The 23,083-nt window shown below is 36.0% G+C and overlaps 2 protein-coding genes across 5 annotated transcripts in view; one reads left to right on the top strand and one right to left on the bottom strand.

Moving 5' to 3' along the window:
- The window catches only part of LOC126740736 (uncharacterized), a 112,195-nt gene that overhangs the window by 64,160 nt on the left and 24,952 nt on the right, over positions 1–23,083 (top strand). For 3 of the 4 annotated variants that reach the window (XM_050446891.1, XM_050446892.1, XM_050446893.1), the window contains one exon: positions 8,146–8,245. The exons of the other annotated variant lie outside the window; for it this stretch is intronic. In XM_050446891.1, the coding sequence (XP_050302848.1) occupies positions 8,146–8,245 (100 nt within the window). The remainder of the gene's footprint in view (positions 1–8,145; positions 8,246–23,083) is intronic. 4 annotated transcript variants of the gene reach the window in all.
- On the bottom strand, positions 19,850–22,504 carry LOC126740742 (uncharacterized). Its single transcript, XM_050446902.1, has 2 exons — positions 22,206–22,504; positions 19,850–20,922 (listed from the first exon to the last, which is right to left on the bottom strand). Exons 1-2 carry the CDS (start codon positions 22,502–22,504, stop codon positions 20,298–20,300), a joined length of 924 nt encoding a protein of 307 aa, XP_050302859.1. The 3' UTR covers positions 19,850–20,297.

Genomic DNA, 23,083 nt, shown 5'->3' on the forward strand with positions numbered 1-23,083 from the left:
TCTAATTCAGAGTTTTTGACTTTTTCGACAATATTTGTTCCAAGAGAACCTGAGACGAGTTTTTCACTAAATTCTTTTTATTCTTCCATCTCTTGCATCTCATTTATTTCATCATCTGATGAATCCCTGCCTAGTGGAAAGTGGTCGTCCAAAACAATGTCCTCCTCTGAATCATCTACGATGTCTGGTTCAACAGCTTGAAAAGGTGTGGATGTAGATGCTCCAGTTAGATCTGTTAAACTAATTTCAGAATGTGAAATACTGTATCCTGCTGAAACCGTTATTTTCTTCTTCCTACGTGGCTTAAACTGTGTGGCTTCCTGTCTTTTATCTTCTAAATACTTAATGAAAGTGTTTTCGATATCCGACGAACTTGATTTATTTGTGTCGCTAGCAGTTGTCATATTAGATTGCTTAGTTATTGTTAACCGCTCCAAGAGCGGTGTTACATCGCAAGGGACGATACCGCATTTCCTAAATCCCGACTTTAATATCTCAGCGCTATTCTTTTGAACTTTTTCCATTAATGATCGTAAAAGCATTGGAAAATGCTATTTCTCAAGTACATTTGATCTACTCCCTTCCTGAGTTTCCTTATATTGAGATAAAATGTCTCTCCAGGCTCTTTTAATGGGGGCAAATAACGCGGCATCTAGCGGTTGTTTAACATGGGTGCTGTTCGGAGGCAAACACAAAATCAATGTCGTGTCTTCGACATAAATCGAGGACTTCATCATTAATATGAGAAGACAAATTGTCTCCTAAAACGACCTTCTTTCCCTGAATTTTTTTAAGCCTGGGCAATAGGAGAGTGCTGAACCAATTTGCAAATGTCTGTGATTCGAACCAACCAGATGCAGTATTTGCATAACGCGTACTAGAGGGACCATTCTCAGTCCAGGTGTCCCACAAATGCTTGGATTTGTACACCACATAAGGAGGTAGAAGCTCACCAGATGCATTTTCACAAATCGTAAGAGAAATGCTACTCTTTGAGGCATTAAGAATTCTTTCGGAATACTTAACACCACGTTTAGTTAATATCTTTTTTTGACCGGGGTCATCGGTTAAGTTTGTCTCGTCATAATTAAAAATAGCATGCGGCTCTACACCAGTTAATGTTTTAGATTTTCTATGTATTCAGTCATTTGGTTTGCATTGAGTGCTGCTCTACTTCTTTTTATGTTCGAGGCTATCCTTGCAGTAAGGTCCTTATGACGAGTTAAAAATTATTTGACCCAATCGATACCTGGAGTATTATCCCTAAAACGAGTAATTTTTTTTCCTTTGCGATTTAAATAGCTCTTGATTATTTGTCGCAATTCCATTCCAGTAACAGGAAAACCAGAATCACTAAGGCTATGAATGCATTGTACGAAACATCTTTCCTCTAAGAGAAAATTGATGGGTATCCAGGTTTTCTAGCTTGTGTTCTTTTTAATTTGTAAAAAATAGTTCTCCTTGGAATGTTAAAGGATTCAGCGGCAACTCTTGTGCTCATGCCATCTTGTATTGCTGACAAACATGCCTCCAAATCTTCTTCTGAGTAGTCGTCATATCTGCGAGATCCCAGTTTCCTTATATAACGTCTGGGCATTTTCTGAAAACCATTTACCTTTTACTCTTGCGAATGAAAATAGTTTGGACGTGACAAGTAGGGGATACTTTACACCACTTGCAAGTTGGGGATACTTTGCACCACTTGAGCGGTGCAAAGTATACCCAATTCCACGTGATCAGTGCACATGTAAACAATGTTTTTTTTATTGCTATCCTTGTTTAAACCCGTTATTTTAACAACTACAAATTGCAATCGGTTATAGTATAAGCCTTTAGACATGTACTTACCAATTTTTGTGCTCTGGGACTTTCTGCACAGTATGATTTTGCAAAGCCAGAAAATCATAGAATTTTTACGTTAATATTCGGACGGTTGCTGATAAACAACTGGCGACCAGGAGGATATTCGCGCGCGTGTTGGTGACGTATTGCGATGTTGCCTATGTGTTCTAGAGGTAGTAGAAATGAAACTGAACAAAATTATCAGGAGGATTACAGAAAATATAATTTTACATGTTCGTTGCAAAGTTTCCCTGCTTAGTTTTTAGCGAATACACAGATTTTTTATTTTGCCGCATTTAAACTTAACTTATTTTCGCAAAGCCAATCAAACAAGTTATTGAGTTCATTTGTTATATTATTATATCGGCCCCAAAACAGTTTTCTGTGGTACCTCAAAATTAACTCAAATAAACAAACGCTACTCCTGACTCTTAACAGTATAAGTTTTCATATTAAAATTAGTCTGTCAATAGTTTCAAATGCTCTTTTAAAATCTAGGACCACTGCTAAAATAATGTTATCACAGTCAGTGGCTTTGGGAAAATCATCACAAATATTAACAATTACAGACTCGCAGGAGTGATTCTCACAAAACCCCAACTGATTGGGAACTATTATTGCATTTTTGTCACAAAAATCAAGAAGTTGTTCCTTTACGCAGGACACTCAAGGAGCTTCTCATAAATAAGCACATGTGTTAATAGGTCAGAACTCATTGTACTCTTTGCTATTTTGAACTTTAGGAACAGGAACAACAGTAGACAATTTCCAAGATTCGGGAAATCTACCATTAATCAGTGAGATATCAATAATATCTCGAAAACAGTTAATTACCAACTACACAAGAGACATCACAGAGAACTTTCTTTGAAATACGACGTTCACCACCTGCGACATTTTAAAATTTTTTGGGGATTTCTTTCATTTTCGACATAGTAACTTTTTCAAATTTTGAAAATATATGATGTCCAGGTGGCAATATAGGATTGTTTAATCTATCAGTTACCTATGGTATATCCCGTATAATCTGTTTCACACTCTCAATAAAATATTTATTAAATCTATAAGATATTTCTGCTTCTTCCTGGACTATCTCTGATGTAAAGGTAATTTGCTCAGGTAGGGTTTGCTTTTTATTTAGTAGAAAGGTCTTTAAATTTCTCCACAATTTTTTAGGATTGTTTTTTTGGAATCTATGCATTCTGCAAAAAAATCTCCTTCTCCACTCTGATTTTATTTACAATGAAGTTTCTTTTTGCCTTATATATTCATCCCATATATTTTCGTTTCTAGTGATTGTAGCTCTGTTGTATAGGTTATCTCTTTCCTTCATGAGTTCTCTAATCTCAGCGGTTATCCATTTTTTGTTGACATATATTTGTTTTTGAATAATTTCGGTTCTTGGGCACATTTGATCTACAGTGTGGTGACTTTAACTGGAATAAATTCAGTTAAAACTAATCAAAATTTATCTCGCAAAATTGCTGAGACCCGTCGATTTTTGTTTATTTTTTTTCACATTTCAAGATAGTTTTTGTATTTTTTCACCTACAGGGGGAGTCCAAATTAACTCAAACTTTTTTTTTCAAATGGAAAGCCACTTTTTTTAAACTCTCATTGAAAAGAGCCCTTTTTCTTGATTAAATAGCCCTATTTACTTTTGTGATTATCTAAAGGAGAAATACGAAAAAAAATAAAAACCATTAAATTATTAAAAGTTGCGTTTAATGTATAAAATGCTCAAAATGAGCACCATTTACTTGTTGGCAAAGCCCAAGACGATAATAAAATTCGTTTCTGACATTTTCTAACACTTCTGGAGATATTTGTCGGATTTCTTGCCTAATACGTTCTTTGAGTTCGTCTAGGTTTCCTGGTTTGCTCATATAAATTTGACTTTTCAAATGTCCCCACAGAAAAAAATCAAGTGGGGTGAGATCGGGAGAACGTGCCGGCCACTCGATTGCACCCCTTCTACCAATCCATCTGTTTGGAAAATTGTCATCTAAATACTGGCGTACATTACGGGCACAATGTGGGGGAGCACCATCTTGTTGTATCCAGATTCTTTCATCATACAAATCTGGATCGAACTGACTCGGATATAAGGCACGTAAGACTGGAACTAGTTCATGTTCAAGAAATTCTAGATATCTTTCCCCAGTTAAAGTATCATTGAAGAATATGTGCCCTATAACTTGCCTGTCAATTATGCCAGCCCAAACATTAGTTTTCTGGGGATATTGTGTATTAGTTTCCCTTACCCAGTGTGGGTTTTCGTCAGACCAGTAGCGACAGTTCTGCTTATTAACATGACCATTTAGGGTAAATGTAGCCTCATCAGAAAAAAGGATCCACTCGGGGTTGGGGAGGTGGTCTGGGCTCTAATCGGCGTAAGGCTGAACGGTCCCTAGCACACCTCTTGGGTAGTTTGTTGGACCTGCACGGAGACCTTTTTGTTTTTCTTCTTGGCTAGCACCTCCATAGTCATCAAACTACCAAGACTACAGGATACTCCCGTCAATGAGCGGGAGTGTGCAGGCCTAGCCTGCATCCTTCACGCGGTAACCCTGTTGAAACTAAATCCTGTAGATCTAGACTGGACGTCGATAAACTCCCCGGCAATAACATTTGGGATTGTTGGACTAGAGTCACACCTTTCGTCCGCTATTCTTGGATGTGCCTCTGCTTTTTCTTCTTTCTGCTTACTATCTGCCGCTCTCGGCCTGCTGTTTTTCTTTCTTAGTGTTCCAATCCAAGGTGTGTAGGCAACGTGCCGAGGGATGAATGGCCGTGGGGCAAAACACGGTCGCAGACGTTCCCTCTGGAATACCGGGCGACTTACCCAGGTAAATGTCTCTGCCTGGGTGGACCGCTATTCCGTTATACTCGTGGGACCAACATGGACCATCAAAAAACCAAAAAAACTCTTTCTCTCCTTTGTTCCCCCTCCACTATGGCGGGCTCTAATACATCAGAGAGCACACCTTTCCTTCAGCTCCTGTTGCGGGCCCTTCCTCTGATGGGCCCACATATTCTTCCACCCCCGAGGGCTCTGTCTCAGCAGGGAACCCGGAAATCTCCGTAGTCAACATTGACGATCTAGCTGGAGCTCTCAACAGGGCACAGCTGAAAAGAAAGGACCTCTGCGGTTCTGAGAAAAGAAGGAGAAGGAAGGCTAGGGCTGCAGAAGAGGCCAAGGGCTTCCTGGACTCGGCTTCCGCGGCGGCCCTGGCACCTACTCCCTCAGAGGCTTGCAAGCCTGGGGCTTCCACTAAGGAGGGACCAGGCACCAAAAGGTTCAGGACACCCTGGTCTACGCCTACCGAGCGCACTGGCGGGGCTAAGAGACCGCGGACCGCTGAGTCCCGGCCTCAAGTCAGCTATGCGCGATCGGTCGGCAGCGCGAAGCTGCAGCTGGCAGTGTGCCGAACGGGACAGCCCGAGAGAACGGGATAGCCGGTTTCACTGGCGAACAGCTGCTACAATTCGTGGACTCGGTGACTGAGGCCATACTGCGGACTTCGTCCGGCAGTGAGGCACAGTCACTGCAATTCTGATCAGGAACCACATTCTGTTAACGGCCGCGAACCAGGAAAGTCTGGAGTGGCTCCGTCGGGCACTCCCAAGTCTTTCCCCTTGGGAGAGGGTTACGCTGATAACAGTGGATCCCTCCACGCTTCCCTTACGCCGGGCCATCTTAAGGATCCCGGGTATTAGATATAAGTCTGAAAAGGACACCCTGAGCCTTCTGGAGCTTCAAAATCCTAGCCTCCCGTGCTCCCAGTGGAGAGTGTGGGAGCGCAAGGAAGAGGCTAAGAACCTCAGGCTGGTGGTGGGGTGAATGAGGGATCGGCCAAAACGATAAGGGAGAGACAGGGCTCGCTATTTTATAGCATCACCAGGGCCTCTGTCTCCCTTATCGAGAGCAGGAAAGCGGCTGATGACACCAGGGTGGCTACTTCCACAGTGGCCCCTGCGCCCTCGGTCGCCGACTTAGAAAAGGCCACTACTGCTGACACCGCAGCTTCCGAGGGGCCAGGGCTATCCGTAGACGATGGCCCTTTGGTTTTTCACATCAACGCCTACTAGTAAGGTACTCCTTTAGTAGTCTTGAGGAGGGGCGAAAATCTGCTGTGATCTGAAATTTTTATTTAAACTTCTTAATAGTAAAATTGATTCGCCAGACTTATTACGACATGTAAATCTTCATGTGCCCCGCATATCATCTAGAAATTCTGACACATTTTACCTATCTAGACCTAGAACGAATATTTGTAAATATTCTCCGATGCGTAGAGCATGTGGCACTTTTAATTCTGTTCAGGATCAATGTGACATATTCAACTGCAGTTTGTCCGAAATTAAAAGAGTACGCTTTTCCTAGATAGTAGACATAAACAAAATTATTTTATTATTAAAGTATTTATTTTTTATTTAAGTATTGTATAATATTGTAGGAAACTATTGCTATTAATAATTTATTCTTTTTTTTTTCTCTAGTTTTGGATTGTAATTTGTATAATATTGTATTTTTTTCCCCCACTCAATAATTGGAATTTTTTCTGTGGAGTGGTGTAATAAAAATAAAATAAAATAAAAGGCTCACTGAGCTCCATATCGACGTCGCCTTATTACAAGAGCCCTGGACTTACCAGGGCTCTGTTAAAGGCCTGGGTTTAACTGGCGGCACAATACATGAACATGTACCTTGTGAGAATCACCGCGCAATCATCCTTACTAGGAATGTGCGGTGCTTTCTCTTCTCAGGTCTCTGTACAAGGGACCTAGTAGCCGTCAAACTGTCAATGGACACGGGAAAGGATCTGGTAGTCTGCTCTGCCTACTTTCCCATCGAAATTGAATCACCCCCCTCCCTGCTGTGGTCAAATACTGGGTCTCCCGCTTCTCATGGGCTGCGATTTGAATTCACATCACGGCCTTTGGGGATGCGGAGATGAGAACCCAAGAGGCCGCTCCCTGGTTAACTTCCTGTGCTCAAATGGCCTAGAACTACTCAACCGAGGCAGTGTCCCAACTTTCTACTGCAATAGAGTCAATCAATTATTGACCTTACTTATCTGTTCACCTAGTACTGTGAACCTTTTTAGCTCATGGAGAGTGTCCCTCGAGGTCACAATGTCCACAGGCACATTCTTTTTGAATTAAAGAAGCAGGCTCGGTGCGATACCTCAGCCTACAGAAACCCAAGGTGCACTGACTGGGACCACTTTCGAGAGGAACTAGTCGGTGATCTTGCGGACATGCCGGCAAGGTACACACTTCCGGCCGACACAGAGATCGGGACTGTCAACCTGACTCGTGCGATAGTCGTGGCATTCGAGGGCAGCTGTCCCCTCAGACGGAGACCCGCCAATGCCAAGAATGCCTGGTGGAACAGGAACATGGAAAAGCTTCGTGACACTACGCGTCGGCTCCTTCGCAGGGCTGAGCGCACTAAGCTTGCCACTGACTGGGATGCGTTCCACGCAGCTCAAAGGCAATACAAAAAGACACTCAGGGACTCCAAAAGACAGTGCTGGAGGCGGTTCTGCGATGACGTTGAAAACACACCATACGCAGCACGACTGTGCAAAGTACTGTCCAAGGAACCTGGAACTAAATTGGAGTCGTTGTCACTTCCAGATGGCGGCTTCACTACCAATGAGCGAGAGTCACTGGAGATCATGCTGCGCACCCACTTCCCAGACTCCAACTCGTCTCGCGATCCTCCTAGCTGTTCTCGGGCTCCGATTCGCTTAGAGTTCGAGACTGCTAGAAGAATAATTACCTACGAGAGGGTGAAATGGGCAATCAAGACATTCCCCCCCTTCAAATCTCCGGGCACGGATGGATTATATCCATGCCTTTTGCAAAACGGGTTAGAAGTACTAACCCCACACTTAGTCAGACTATTTAGGTCGTCCCTTGCTCAGGGCTACGTCCCAAAGTTATGCCGTCAAGTGAAAGTCGTCTTCATTCCGAAACCCGGAAAAAGCGATTTTACAGATCCCAAATCGTACCGACCTATCAGCCTTACCAGCTTTATGCTGAAGGCGATGGAGAGGCTGATTGATCGGTTACCTTAAGGAAAGCATCCTGGTCAACAAACCACTGCATGTGCACCAATACGCCTATCAGGCGGGCAAATCCACGGACCTGGCCCTACACCACCTCGTTAGGAAGAAACCCAATATAAAAAAATAAAATTGAATATTATAGCCTGACAATTCTATAAGCCCCTTTTATAATAATTGTTATATTGTATTACTATAGATTTATTTATATGAATTTACTTTGTAGGTGGGAAATGTTTGGATAAACGGACATGGTCTTTTTTCACCCGAGATTTCTTTGTGTCCATTAAAAGGTAGCGGTAACGGCCATTTTGGAGGGGTTAGAGGTTTGTTTTTACATATTATTTTACCTTATTTCTACGGATAAAAACCAGTTATATTTTCAATTATGAAATAATTTGGTCCTTTTTTAAATTAAGGCAGCCTAATATTTTGAAAACACTTCGTTAAGAGATTCAATTAAAAGTTACTACGGGGAAAAAAATATTGAAATTTTTCTTCGATCTTAAACATATTTTTAATGGTATTTCCGCGTTTTTTAAGTAGAAATGTATTTTTTTTTATAGGAGATTGATAAATTAAAACTTTGAACGCATTCATGGCACCTTATTTTAAAATTTAAAAAAAATATATTTTTCTATGAGTATAAAAAAAAAGTAGAAAATACATTATTATTGTTTTCAGAATAATATTTTTTTATCGAAATACGTCATAATATACCAACTGTCCCATTTAAAATAAGAAAGTTAGCGTCATTTCCTGTTAAACCGAAAGTAATGGAAAACAATAAAATACGTTAAAAGATGCTCTTATAACTATTCTATCGATATACCAAATTTCATTTGTTTATCTTGAAAAGTAACGAAGTTATTTAGTGTTCCCTTTTTTGTCTTCCCTTCTAAGTGTGAAAATGTCATCTTTAAAGCAAAAAAAAATTAACATTATTATTCGTAAAACGCTTCTAAAAAATTTGAAATGGCAACACCGCAAGCAAAAGCTGATATCATCTTGCGAAATGTCATCTTTTCAAACGGCTTTGTATTAACATGCGGCATTTGTGAAGTTCTGTGTTTTTTCCTTAGTTTTTAATTAGAAATCTATAATAATTATAAAATATTTTTATAAAAATGCTTTTTATTAGATAGGTACCTTTACTCTAATGGAAGTACGTTAAAAAAAACGCATAAAGAGTTCATAAACGGTAATATTGTTTATAATTTAAAGCATAATCTATTATGAATTAATATCTGTTGTGTAAATATTTTTGACGTCACTGGAAAGATTCCTTGTGTCGGTGGAATCAATAACGCGATCGAGCGGCATTGCAATGTTGTTGCATTTTTCTCCAATATAGGTTATCTGTATTCATTTAACTTAGAATATTGAGTTTTTATAGAGCATCATCATATTTTATTATAAAAAATGCTTCATACACGGTGTTCATTTGAAAACTTCCCACCACGGATTTATCGAAAACCACTGTTTAAAAAAAAAACGCCGAAATACGTCAAAAGGTTTGTCAAGCGGGACAACTTTCTAACCTAAAATTACTTCATCCCCTTTCACCCTCTGCCCCACAGGGTGATCCCCTTAAAAATTTTAAATGGCAAGGGGTATCGAGTAATAGCTTGTTTAAAAGGTCTATCGAAGTCTTTTATTTTGACGTTTGATTTTTTTAAATCGGTCGATTCGTTTTTGAAAAAATTAGAAAAATCTTTGTTTATCTTAATTTGTTCAGATAGAAAACAAAAACATGAAAATATCAGTTTTTATTTCAATAAGTGTTCAAAATGTTGCCTGTTTTTGGCCAAACAATGATATAGGCGATGTTCAAATTCCTGACGGACATTTTCAAAAACATGTTATGGGATATCATGGCAGCTGTCGATGATGCGTTGACGAAGTTCATCCAAACTTTCAGGTTGGGAAGTAAACACAATAGATTTCAAATGACCCCATAGAAAAAAGTCTAACGGCGTTATATCAGGAGATCTACCAGGCCATTCTATAGGCCCCCTTCGCCCTATCTATTTATCTGGAAACTCGTCGTCTAGCCATTTCCGAACGGGAAGAACATAGTGAGGACTGAGGAGGAGCGCCGTCTTGCTGGAAATATATTTCAGCCTCATCAAGTATAGGGTTTCCATCATCATCGATTTGGTTTTCAATGGATTCAGTGATAAGCGGATTGATGGTATTTTCCAACATATCCAAATAAATGTCTTCATTTAAATTTCCGTTAATAAATAATGGCCCAATCATTTTATTTCTTAAAATGCCTGCCCATACATTCATTTCTTGAGGGTACTGGGTATGCCCTTCTACAAATGCATGAGGATTTTCATTGCTCCAATATCAAAGTTTACTGAATAAAATACAAGTTGCTTCACTCGGCGAAAAACCTTTTATCTTTTGATCTCAAAGGCAGGCCGCCGAGCTCCTTGCCGACGGGGAACTAGCAAAAAATGTAAAGGGGAATTCTGGTAAAAAATACCTATTATTTTACGAATTTCGTCTAATTCGAACTGTAGGGGAAGACGGAGCACGATTTTATAATAACTTTATTATCTGGCATAAAATTATTATTTAATGTACCTACTTGGGAAAAATATATAAATTGATAATACTTTAAATTATTTGTTTTTATAGCCACCAAACTAAATAAATTTTACATTATCAAAGTTTACGTAATTCAAGAACTAAATGGTTAAATTTTTTTTTTATTAATAATTAAGTACTTAGGTATCTTATTAAAGGTTGTTTTGGTACGACTGGTTTCATTAGGATTTATTTTTAAATCAAAGTCAAAAGTTTGTGTGAAAAAATGCATATATTACTGTTACTAAACGTAACAACTAAAGATAGACATAACTACTAAGTAATGACATATTTGAATTTTCAATGATTGATTACTACACTTTTTGACGTTTTTGTTATTTTGTCAGACTAATAATAGCATTGTCAAAGACATTATAAGTGATAAACGTAATGTTTCATTCATAACCAGCCCAAAAATGTGGAATTTTATTGTTTTAAAATTAGTAGTGAGAGAGAAAAGGATGGAGAAAGTGTTGGTAGTATCCCTTGGCAACAATGCAGATTTTCAATTAATTTTTGTTTGGTTTCTTGCCAGTGGGGTAGAGCTTATGCACTAGTGCAAATAATATTATAATAATCGACAAGTTTGTAATTTTCATTTTCCCTCCCTTACAAATCGGGTTAGGATTGTATACTGTACAAATAATTTTCTATATCTATACGTGTTGTTTTCGTCGCTCTTGTGCAATTTTAAATAGAGGCGAAAAATGTCATTACATAATTAATTAACCCTAATATTTTTCATGTGACGACGCTGTTGGTATAAATACAAAAGTCTTTTGCTGTTTAAACGTAAACAAATAAACTTACCGATGAAACGTTACATTTGGATTTTAATGCTCTACTCTCTTTACTACACAAGAATGCACCATGATCGTTTATTTTGGCATTAATTTTCTCCAAAAAGTACGAAAATAATAAAAAACTGATAAAACACACCCTAAACACAAAACACGCCCTTAGACTCAATAATTTAAAGCGTTTATTTGTTTTAATTCCTTGGCAACATCGCTCGGGATTCATTCATTCATAATTTTTGACAGAACTCGAAAAATAGTAAAACGTGCTTGAGACTGTAGCGCAACGTGGCCGAAGTGACTACATTTTTTAATGCTCCAAGATATTTTTGTTTTGACTGCTGTCTTTATTAATATTTTTGCTTTTAAATTAATTAAGTCGATTTTTCTATGAATTTTATTAATTTTCGATTAGTTTTTTTTTCATTATAAGCTCAGTTATGTTTCCGACTCAAATAACCTTTACAAGGTATTACATTTTTTAATACTTAAAAAGCGGATAAATAGCTCTGGCAAAAGTGCAATATTGTAAAAGAAGGACAAAAGATGGAGAGGAAAATATATTTTGCCATTTTAAAATGTAAACAATGTAGTCTCTTAAGCTGGATTTCTCTAAGTTGACCAAAATCCAAGTTTCATATTTTATTTTATGTGAAAACGAAACTGCGCACGTTATTTTGGTCACAACACACCCTCTCAAGACAGAGAGGTACTATAACCTGGCTATTGGTTACCCTTATTTCTTATTTGTTATTTTATTATATATATAAATATTATATTTTATATATATATTTTCATCCACTTCCACGCTTTGTAAAACAACTGTCTACCGAACAATAAGTCGACATTTTAATATAATAGATTATAATAATTTGCCAGTCCACTGAGTCCACCCGGTACAACTAGTAATAAAACGCTCGCACATCAAAACGATTTAAACTCCACTCACTGTGTAACCCAACAGATTCGATTGTAGGAGCGTCACCCAGCAAATGAAGTGAGGGGCGGTGAATAGGTAATTCGGCGCGTATGTAAACCATTTTGGAAGTAAAATCTTCAATTTATTAAATAAATTTTCACTATTTCAAGACTGTCACAAATATAACTGACGGCAAAATAAATTCTTTATTTTCTTTAGAAACTAAGTGTACACACACAAAGAAAGCAGGTTTCCTGCTTACTGGCAGTCGGCGCCTATAAGCGCCGATAATTAAGTGTACTTTTAAATTTGCCCGCACATAGAAAAAGCCGGCCGGAGCTTGTTGCAAGCGTGAATCGGCACCGACTATTTTACCGGAATGAATTTTTAATTCTTGGTCGCTTATTATCGGAGTCAGATGTGGGGTTTTAGTAGAGTTTTGGATTTATTTTATAATAATGGATGTCGAAATTTTGATATCTGCTGTATGTGCAAGACCTGCGCTGTGGAACAAACGGCTAAAGTCTCACAGCAATAGGAACGTGACCCAAAGTTTGTGGAATGAGATAGCAGCTGAAATGGGGATCAATGGTAAGTTTTTATTATTAATAATAAAAGCCTGTTTATTTCCATTATTTAATAAAAACTACAATACTGTAAGTATAGATACCTCTATAATTACTTAAATACACAAACCAGACAAGAAGAAATTACGGATATGATTACATTGTTTAATTACGATAACTTAGTGGATTATTAGAGAAAAAGTGGGTAAATATATCTCTAATTGTTTTAGCTGTATTTGGCGGTCTCCCAGCACCATGATTTTCATGATTTCTTTGCGCAATTTCTACATTAGTTAGGTTTCTCTCAAAACCTTCTCTATTAAGAATCGTGTTATGTAGAATACAAATACATTTAATAATATTGTCAGCAACACGTATATCCGTTTCGATGGGTTTGGACAAGATACGCCATTTTGCAGTTAGTATCCCAAAAGTGCATTCGATTGTTTTTCGAGCTCTGGAGAGTCTGCTGTTAAGGCACTCATGATCCAGAGGCAATTTTTTTCCGCCGTAAGGTTTGAGTAAAAAATCTAAAAGTGGATAGGCTTCATCACCTATAAAAACATATGGTGCCTTCGTATTTATCCCTGGAAGATTAGAGGGTTCAGGTATTTCAATTTCCTTGGTAGTTAATAGTTTATAGAAATCTGAGGACTGGAAAGTGCCGCCGTCACTTTGCTTTCCATAACCACCTACGTCTATAGCAATCAGTTTGTAATTGGCGTCTGAAATCCCTTGAAGTACAACAGAGAAATATTTTTTATAGTTAAAAAACATAGATCCAGAATTTTTTGGACAAATAACACGGACATGTTTTCCATCAATAGCACCTATTACGTGGGGAAAGTTCCATATATTGTAAAACTCTTCAGAGATTTTTTTGAAAGTGTTTTTTGTTGGAATAGGCCTATGTTCGGGCTGTAACTCTTGCCATATTACTACTACAGTTTCGGCTATAATATTCCTTACAGTCGAGGCTCCCATTCGAAAAGAAAATCCCAGAGACTTAAATGAACACCCTGTAGCTAAATACCTGAAACAAATAATAAACGTTAATCAATTCCAACACAAAAATTTAAGCAATTTTTTTTTTCAGAAAATGTGTTACGAAAAAAAAAGTATTTGCATAACCACTTTGCAGTGGAGTTAGGAAAAATTCCAAAACCTCGGTCAGGGGATGCAGCACCCTCTAGTTACATATCAAAATGGCCATATTTTCATTCGCTCATTTTTTTGAAAGACATAGTAAAAGCCAGAGTCTCTAGTGGAAATTGTAGTATTCAAACTGCAGAAAGTATGCAAGACGAAGACGCAAATAGTCACACAAATGAAGAAATTGACCAGGTTCAAGATGAAAGTTTAGATATCGAAACAAACACATGGCAAAATGAAGATAACGCTATCCCAAAAACAAATGAAATAAATGAAGCCGAAGCAAACAATGGTGGAAACAAAATAGAACGCCAAGAAGCATTAAACAAAAAAACAAAATCAATTAAAAGAAAACGGGAAACTGAAAGTTGGAATGAACAAATGATAAAAATTGAGAAACAAAAATTATTTTTTTTAAAGACATTTAAACACATCTGTTTGCTTCCTTATGTACGACAAATTCCAGTTAACAAAATACTATCATTTAGAGGGCGCGTTCAACAAATTGTCGAAGAATATGCATATTATGGACATGAATCACCTTTTGTACAAACTCCTAAAATTTCTCCTTATCCTGGAAGTGCATCCTCTTCTTCATCCACGTATAGTACACAAGTCACGCATCCATTTGCTCTACATGCAAATTATACAACTACAATCCATGAGACAGCTGTGGAGCAAGAATTATCGACCGATTTGCTTGAACTTTAGATAAACAGGGTATCTAATTAAATCTTTTAAAACTTTTTATCAGAATTATAATTTTGTTCAATTAATTATATTTAATTTGATAAAAAATTAATTTTTACTTACCTAATAGTAATCACCAGTCTTTCTTCGGGGAGAATCGGCTGTTTGTGCCAGTTGCACCATGTTTTTGATAGACGTTGCTCAGGTTTCCCCAACACATAATTAAATGTATTTAATGTCATTCTCATATACGAAAAAAACCGTTCTTCATGTTGTTTCAAAGTCAGAAATAGGTGATGAACTCCTTGCCTTCGTCTTTGTATTTGGAGAAAAACGTTTTCCAAAAGCACAAATTCGTCATCGGAGGATGAGCTGGACATCTTACCTTCATTTTCGGCTTTATACTAGCAGTTAACCAGCTTTCTTTATGAACGTACAAGCGGGAAAACCGGCGGCATATTTACACATCCTCCTAGGCTACGGCACCGGGGTGCTAAAATTAATGAGGATGTGTAGTAACCGTTTAACTACAGATGCTCCTAGGCACAGTCACAGTATAAAGAACAAGACAGTAGGTTCACTCTCTTGCGGCCGTTTGAAGTAGGGACTTCTAAACAGTGCCGACTTTTTTTACGCGGTCGTAAATCATTATTTAGTTTCGACGGCAATCCTTTATGATACGGGGGGTGTTTAAAACATTTTTAATAAGGAATATTTTCGTACATCGCGGCGGGCAGCGTGTAATATATGGAATTTTTTGAAATTAAAGGCACTTTAACAATAATTGAAAGAATATTATTAAGTATCTCTTTTGAATAAATAACTGTAAGAAAAACACTTGGTAGATAGCTTTAAAATTAAGTTTATTAGAATGTACACAATTAAATCTTAGGTTTACGTTCCTTTCATGCTCTTTTCTTAACTGACCAAGAAACTACCTACCTAATATTACATACACTTAATTAATAATGACTTCGTTAATATACCCATTTTTTAAATATTTAATAAAATTTACATAATAATGTGATAACAACACTCAGCATATGAAACTCGGTAACAGTGAAATATAAAAAGGCAGTTAAATAAAAAAAAACTTATTAAATGTCTAATTATTTGCTTTTTAAATAGGGGATGGAAGAACAAACCACTAAAATTCAAATAAAACGAAAATAGGTGTTTTACAACCTAGAATTCATATAAATATGCAAAATAAATATAGTTTTACATTGGGGATTATAGTACACATCAATATTTTGAAACTTAAACCCTTAAAAACCACCCTTAATGATGAAAAAAATGCAGTTTTAAGTATGGTTAGACGGTATAAGTGGCAAAAATTTATATCATTCAAATGATTGCAATGCAACTAATAATAAATCGGATAGCTTTCACTATTAAAAACCACCACTAATAACAGAATATTACCAAAAATTTTGCATTTTTTTAGATTAAAATCACGATTTAAAAAAAATATGTACTCTAAATCGCTGACACTTTTTGAATTTTTTTGTAGGATCTCAATTTTCCGAGATATTTAAGAAATACTGAAGAAAAGCGTGTATTTTTTTCTGTAAACTAATCCATTTTTATTTTTAAAAAAATGTATATCCCCTTTTACTCCTGCAGCCATCTACGCAACATATCGCCGGAATTTTTAAAGTACAAAATTTCCGCACAACGCTATTATAGTTCTAATATTGAAGACGCCCCTGTATAACGCAGTCGCCACCGGGCAGCAAAAAAGAGTAGCATCAGAAAGCGAGTGAGAAAGGCAACATTTTGGGCGGCGCTTAGAGTGATCCTTCTATTCTAGTTTATGTTCGGTGTCGGTGGCGACTGTGTTTTACAGGGGCGTCTTCAATATTAGAACTATAATAGCGTTGTGCGGAAATTTTGTACTTTAAAAATGCCGGCGATATGTTGCGTAGATGGCTGCAGGAGTAAAAGGGGATATACATTTTTTTTTAAATAAAAATGGATTAGTTTACAGAAAAAAATACACGCTTTTCTTCAGTATTTCTTAAATATCTCGGAAAATTGAGATACTACAAAAAAATCTAATAAACAAAAGTTGGTTTAAAAACAAAAGATTGGCTTTTGTTTGATTTATCTAGGTGCTATAGACGCTAAGATACAACTGTGTGAACATAACCCCTTTTTTTAGATAACAAAATATAATGACGTAAAATAATAACGTGAAATAATTAAAAAAATACGTTTTTTAGACAAATATCTAGCACATTTTTTCAAGTATGTACTATCAAAAACTTTAAAAATAAACTTGATTGTAAGTCATTAGCATAAAAATTAAAAAAGTTAGGAATAAAATAAAAATAATTGCAGTTTTAAAAAAAATTATCACAAAAAATTATGTATTTATTTCAAAAATTAAAGCGTAGCCTTCTACAATGGACTATATATAGGTACCAATAATATGTTCAAAAAGTGTCAGCGATTTAGAGTACATATTTTTTTTTAATCGTGATTTTAATCTAAAAAAATGCAAAATTTTTGGTAATATTCTGTTATTAGTGGTGGTTTTTAATAGTGAAAGCTATCCGATTTATTATTAGTTGCATTGCAATCATTTGAATGATATAAATTTTTGCCACTTATACCGTCTAACCATACTTAAAACTGCATTTTTTTCGTCATTAAGGGTGGTTTTTAAGGGTTTAAGTTTCAAAATATTGATGTGTACTATAATCCCCAATGTAAAACTATATTTATTTTGCATATTTATATGAATTCTAGGTTGTAAAACACCTATTTTCGTTTTATTTGAATTTTAGTGGTTTGTTCTTCCATCCCCTATTTAAAAAGCAAATAATTAGACATTTAATAAGTTTTTTTTTATTTAACTGCCTTTTTATATTTCACTGTTACCGAGTTCCATATGCTGAGTGTTGTTATCACATTATTATGTAAATTTTATTAAATATTTAAAAAATGGGTATATTAACGAAGTCATTATTAATTAAGTGTATGTAATATTAGGTAGGTAGTTTCTTGGTCAGTTAAGAAAAGAGCGTGAAAGGAACGTAAACCTAAGATTTAATTGTGTACATTCTAATAAACTTAATTTTAAAGCTATCTACCAAGTGTTTTTCTTACAGTTATTTGTTCAAAAGAGATACTTAATAATATTCTTTCAATTTCATTTTAACAATAATACAAAGTGCCTTTAATTTAAAAAAATTCCATATATTACACGCTGCCCGCCGCGATGTACGAAAATATTCCTTATTAAAAATGTTTCAAACACCCCCCGTATCGTAAACGATTGCCGTCGAAACTAAATAATGATTTACGACCGCGTAAAAAAGTCGGCACTGTTTAGAAGTCCCTACTTCAAACGGCCGCAAGAGAGTGAACCTACTGTCTTGTTCTTTATACTGTGCCACCGGGCAACAAAAAAGAGCATCAGAAAGCGAGTGAGAAAGGCAACATTTTGGGCGGCGCTTAGAGTGATCCTTCTATTCTAGTTTATGTTCGGTGTCCTAGGTTTCGGCACCGCGCTTTTCGCGATGTTATTTGCTGCTATTTTTAAAATTTTAACGTGTTTTCGATGATTTAAACAGCAAGAAAATCCAAAACAAAAATATAAATGATTCATAAAGATATGTAATAAGGGTTTTTATTAATAATTTTGTATAAATAAGGAGTATACCTACCTACATTTTTTTAGGGAATAGGCATACTCGTACGTTTATCATACTATGTCCTTTAAAATAATTTGGTTTTAATTTCTGTTTTCTGAATAAAAAATACATAATCATTGTAACGATAAGGGTAGTAAGACTATGGCCCTTTGGTGCTTTTTTAATTTTGTTCAAAATTGGTACATAGGGGATTTTGAGGATGAGCAATACACTTCGCCAAAAAATTATTGCATTATCTAGACTTTTTTCATAAGATTTAACGTAAAAATGTTTTTATTTAAATAGCTGCTATATTACATTATAATTATCAATATGTCTATTTTAATAATTGAGTTAACAAGACAATTTAAAAAGAAATAGGTTATGAAATATCCAAGCTATAACTTAGACGTTAGCGTTATTATTTGCTGCAATATATCCTAAAGGGTGATTTAAATGAAATTTTTTAAGAAGACGTAAAATATTCGCTCTGTATATTGTATGACGTACCGTGAAAATTATCACGTATTTTATAATTAAATTGTGGTTTATTAACGAATAAGATTTTGTTTAAATCACATATGTATTGCTTTTCTTTTAATTGCACATCATACAGGGCAATTATTTCATCTCAAAAAGTTTATTTTTCTTTAAAATTTAAATACAGGGTGGTTAAGTGGTAAGATTTTTACAAATGTTGTTTTTTTTCCGGATATTTCCGAACGTATCCGGATTTTTCAAATTTTTTAAACGGAATTTTAATAAGCATTAAATTGCGCAATTTTGCCATAATTTACCCCTCTCTTACGTTTCGCGAGAATGATGATGCTCGAATTTGGGCCACCCTGTACAGTGCGGATCTTTATTGTCCCCCCCCTCCCCTTCAATGTGACTCCCCTTCCCATTTAAATTTATTTTTTAAGATGGCGCCCAGCCGCCATTTTGATTAAAACTGTCAATTTTTTAGCAAATGATAGTATTTATAGACTTATTGACTCATGCCAAGTTTCAAAAAATATATAATATGTACAAACTTAATTAAAAAATCCTTAATATAATATATCAATCTCGTAAGTCTTAAATTTTATGCCTATCTTATTTTCTTGCTGTTTAAATCATCACAAACATGTTAACATTTTTAAAATAGCAGCAAATAACATCGCGAAAAGCGCGGTGCCGAAACCTGGGAGCATTTGTAGTGGAACGGTTACTACACATCCTCATTGATTTCAGCACCCCGGTGCCATAGCCTAGGAGGATGTGTAAATACCGGCGCCGGTATTCAGCGCCGAAATTAGGCGCTGGCTAACCTGCTTTCTTTGTGTGTGTACCTTAGTGTAAAAACACAGTGGGCGCCGATTTCCTGCTTACCGGCAGCCAGCGCCGATCGGCGCCTATAAGCTTCTATAATAAATAATGCTTTCAAGTTAGCAATAACACAATAGAGACAGGCTCAGGCTTGTTGGCGCTGGTAGTCGGCGTCACCGGTTTTACCGGAATGATTATTTAGTTCTTTCTAGCCGGTTGTTGGTACAGGCAGACAGATACAGCTATGGATATAGAGATTTTAATAGCATCAGTGTATAAGAAATGCCCAATATGGGATAAGAAAAGTAAATTACACAGCAATAGAAATGTTGTTGACAAATGTTGGAAAGAAATTGCTGAAGAAATGAAAGAGGATGGTACGTATGAAAATATATATCTATTATTTCGTTTATTATAATATTATTGTTTTTATTTCTCTAAAAATATGAATAAATAGATTATTATTTATCGTATGACAGAGTGATGTTGGAAAAATATGTTACAAATATATCTCTAATCGTTTTGGCTTCATTTAATGGTCGTCCTGTTACTTGCCATCTATTGTGATCAGGAATATTTAACCTTACATCTGTCAAATGTCGTTCAAATCCTTCTCTGTCTATTATAGTGTTGTGAAGAATACATATACATTTAATTATATGATCTGCAGTAGCTATGTCAGTTTCAATGCACTTTAAAAGTAGTCTTCATTTAGCACTCACGATACCAAAGGCACATTCAATAGTTTTCCTTGCACGAGATAAACGTTTATTAAAGCACTCTTTCTCAAAATTTAAATCTCTTCCACCAAATGGTTTCAAAAGATAGGGAAGCAAGGGGTATGCTTCGTCACCTATTAGTACAAACGGTGCTTTTAAGGTAGTTTGAGGCAGATACGCTGGTTCTGGAATATCCAGTTGTTTATTCGATAGCAACTTATACAGTTCCGAAGATTGAAATGTACCACCATCACTTTGTTTGCCGTATCCACCGACATCTATAACTATAAATTTATAATTTGCATCTGCTACTCCTTGTAGGACCACAGAAAAATATTTTTTATAATTAAAAAACATTGACCCTGAATTTCTAGGGCAAAGAATGCGTACATGTTTTCCATCAATACTGCCGATGCAATGTGGAAAATTCCAAATATTGTTAAAATCTTCAGATATCTTTTGAAAATCATCTTTCGTGGGCACAGGCATATGGACTGGTTGCAGTACTTTCCACAATGCAGCAACTGTTTCTGTTACAATTTTTCCCACAGTAGAAGCTCCAACCCTGAATGAAAATGACAGCATTCTGAAAGATGAGCCTGTAGCAAGATACCTGCAAAAAACATATTTTATTAGAACGTGGTTTTGACGTTTTGATAAATGAATGAATGATTACAAATAGTCAGTGAGGGGTGTAAATTAAAATTATCCTAAAGGTATATTTTTAGAGATGGTAAAATCATAAGATAATGAAAGCAAACAATAAATTTGAAAAAATTATTGAATTTTGAATAATCAAGATATTTACAAATTTTTGATACTAATTATTTTTATTTCATACTTTTTAGTGCATTTTGAATTTCGGCGTCGCGTCGGTGCAATTTTTTACTATGTAATTTTGTTTCAGAAAATAAACTGAGGAAAAAATGGAAGTATATCAGGGATCAATTTTCCGTAGAATTAGGAAAATTTCCTCCTCCACGTTCAGGTGATGCCGCAAATGATACTCCGACATCCAAGTGGCCATACTTCAAACTGCTCTTATTTTTGAAAGATACGGTAATGCCTAGAAAGTTGAAAGGAAATTTGCCACAAGTAAGTGGTCGTACTGAAAGCTTTGCAGAAAGTCAAACTGAAGCAGAAGAGTCGATTCAGTCATCGATGGAATTAGACGAGACCAGCTTTTGTTCCACTGAAGATGTTGTACCTCCTCAACGAAATGCTGGCGATGATATCGTAGAAAATACAAGGCAAGAAAATATTGAAACACCTTCGAGAACAAAAAGGAATACTGATGTATCTTCGACACCACAATTTTCATCTAAAAAGAAACGAGGCCCAACAGAAATATTTAACGACTCATTATTAGAAATTGAGAAACAAAAAATAGCATACCTAGAGTCAAAATCTAAGCGAGCAAATGAGAAAGAAGATGAACACCTCTTGTTTTTTAAAAGTCTTCTGCCTCATGTGAAAAAAATTCCTGAGTCACGCGTATTAGCTTTTCGATGCCGGGTTCAAGAGCTAGTTGAACAATTTTCATACCCGCTAAATAGGTTCGAATCTGTTCCATCTACGATTCTTGGTCCTTCAACTTCCAACTCATCTATTTCCAATCAATCACTGAATTAAATCGTTTCACTGCAGAAGAAGAATGTACAAGTCTCATTTTATCAAACATGGAACAACCTGAAACGGTTTCTGGTACTTCCGAATGTCCCCCACCACTGTCCTTCTTTTTGAAATAAAAATTTAATCAACCATTTTAAGTCTTATTTTTGTTGAAACAAAACCAACATATGTAATTATTTGCTAGACGTTTTGTTAATAGTAAATGATTTGTTTGTTAGTAACCTACTTAAAATATATACTCGTAAATATTATAAAGATACTTACCTCAAGGTAATGACTAATCTTTCTTCTGGTAAAATGGGCTGACTGTGAAGGTTACACCAGTTTTTAGTTAGAAGATGTTTAACTTTTTCTAGAATATATTTGAAGGTTTCATGGTTCATTCTGGTGTACTGAAAAAAGCGGTCAGGGTCATCTGTCAACTTCTTGAACAAATGATGATATTCACCATAAAGTACCCTCTCACGATTTATAGAGTGAACACCAACTTTTTTTCTAGTAATTATTTTAGTTACAAGGCTATCTAACGCAATAAATTCATCGTCAGATGAGCTAGATGCCATGTTGACGCAAAGGTTAACCTGGAACTGACAAAAGGCTGGTTTTTATTTGCTTTTTTCTCGTCGGCACTGTGTCCGCACTAAGTGCCGAAATTCGGAACCGATCGGCGCTGGTTTCCGGTAAGCAGGAAACCGGCTTTCACTGTGTTTTCGCCCTTAAATAACTAAGCAGGTATAACAATAAATACAGTTCGCCCAGGATATCTGTGTTGATGAAAAAAATGCGGAAAAAAATTTAGGTTGTTATTTAGTTTTTTCCACGTCCAATCTTTGGAATTGCTATTTATGTTGGTAGTTTCCGTTTTAAATTATAAACGAATTGTAGATTTGGCAAACCCTAACGGGCCACATTTTGAACACTTATTGAAATAAAAACTGATATTTTCATGTTTTTGTATTCTATCTAAACAAATTAAGATAAACAAAGATTTTTCTAATTTTCTCGAAAACAAATCGATCGATTTGAAAAAATCAAACACCAAAATAAAAGACTTCGAAGGACCTTTTAAACAAGCTGTTACTCGATACCCCTTGCCATTTAAAATTTTTAAGGGGTTGACTCTGGGGGGCAGAGGGTGAAGT

Source organism: Anthonomus grandis, chromosome 9 (genome assembly GCF_022605725.1).
Source record: "Anthonomus grandis grandis chromosome 9, icAntGran1.3, whole genome shotgun sequence".
NCBI classification, from domain to species: domain Eukaryota; kingdom Metazoa; phylum Arthropoda; class Insecta; order Coleoptera; family Curculionidae; genus Anthonomus; species Anthonomus grandis.

Bases quoted from the DNA above. Each gene is read 5' to 3' on its own strand.
- LOC126740742 (XM_050446902.1), bottom strand. From the start codon at position 22,504: ATGGCATCTAGCTCATCTGACGATGAATTTATTGCGTTAGATAGCCTT. The intron at 20,923-22,205 runs GTAAGTATCTTT...TGTTTTTTGCAG, and splicing joins AGATTAGTCATTACCTTGAG to GTATCTTGCTACAGGCTCAT.